Raw genomic sequence first — 626 nt, 5'->3', positions numbered from 1 at the left:
CTGAGGTACCTCTGTGTGTGTGTTCAGGAGTACCTTTTCTGCTGAGGTACCTCTGTGTGTGTGTTCAGGAGTACCTGTCCTGTTGAGGTACGTCTTTGTCTCTGTATTACTCTGAGTATCTATGTGCTGTTCACACACACACACACACACAATACTAATGTTCTCCCTCTTTGTGTCTTCTTCTTCAGGGTTTTGTGATCGTCGATGGTTACCAAGATGACCAATATGGTGAGTTATCAAACATTTTCTTAACCTCTGACCTTCTTGATCTCTGGCTTTGTGTCTCGAGATTTTGGGATCAAATCCCACTTTGGTGGGCAGGGAGACATTTTTGCAAAGTTACACACCAGTTAAATATTGAAGTTATTTCATTCACTTCCACACACACACATAATGTTGTTGTTGGCACTCCGTCGCTTACGACGACGAGAGGGTTCCCAGTTGATCCGATCAACGGAACAGCCTGCTGCTCGTGAAATTAACGTGCAAGTGGCTGAGCACTCCACAGACACGTGTACCCTTAACGTAGTTCTTGGGGATATTCAGCGTGACACAGTGTGACAAGGCTGACCCTTTGAATTACAGGCACAACAGAAACAGGAAGTAAGAGTGAGAGAAAGTTGTGG

The 626-nt window shown here is 45.0% G+C and overlaps 1 protein-coding gene across 1 annotated transcript in view; it reads left to right on the top strand.

Annotated features, from left to right (window-relative positions):
• Nucleotides 1–626, top strand: part of LOC106876056 (serine/threonine-protein kinase ULK2) — a 50276-nt gene that overhangs the window by 33994 nt on the left and 15656 nt on the right. The window contains exon 10 of the mRNA XM_052966770.1: nucleotides 189–228. Within this exon, the coding sequence (XP_052822730.1) occupies nucleotides 189–228 (40 nt within the window). The remainder of the gene's footprint in view (nucleotides 1–188; nucleotides 229–626) is intronic.

The sequence above is a fragment of the Octopus bimaculoides genome, chromosome 3 (assembly GCF_001194135.2).
Source record: "Octopus bimaculoides isolate UCB-OBI-ISO-001 chromosome 3, ASM119413v2, whole genome shotgun sequence".
In the NCBI taxonomy this organism is placed as follows: Eukaryota; Metazoa; Mollusca; class Cephalopoda; order Octopoda; family Octopodidae; genus Octopus; species Octopus bimaculoides.
The sequence above is the reverse complement of the archived record's forward strand: the minus strand, read 5'-3'. Positions and strand labels throughout refer to the sequence as shown.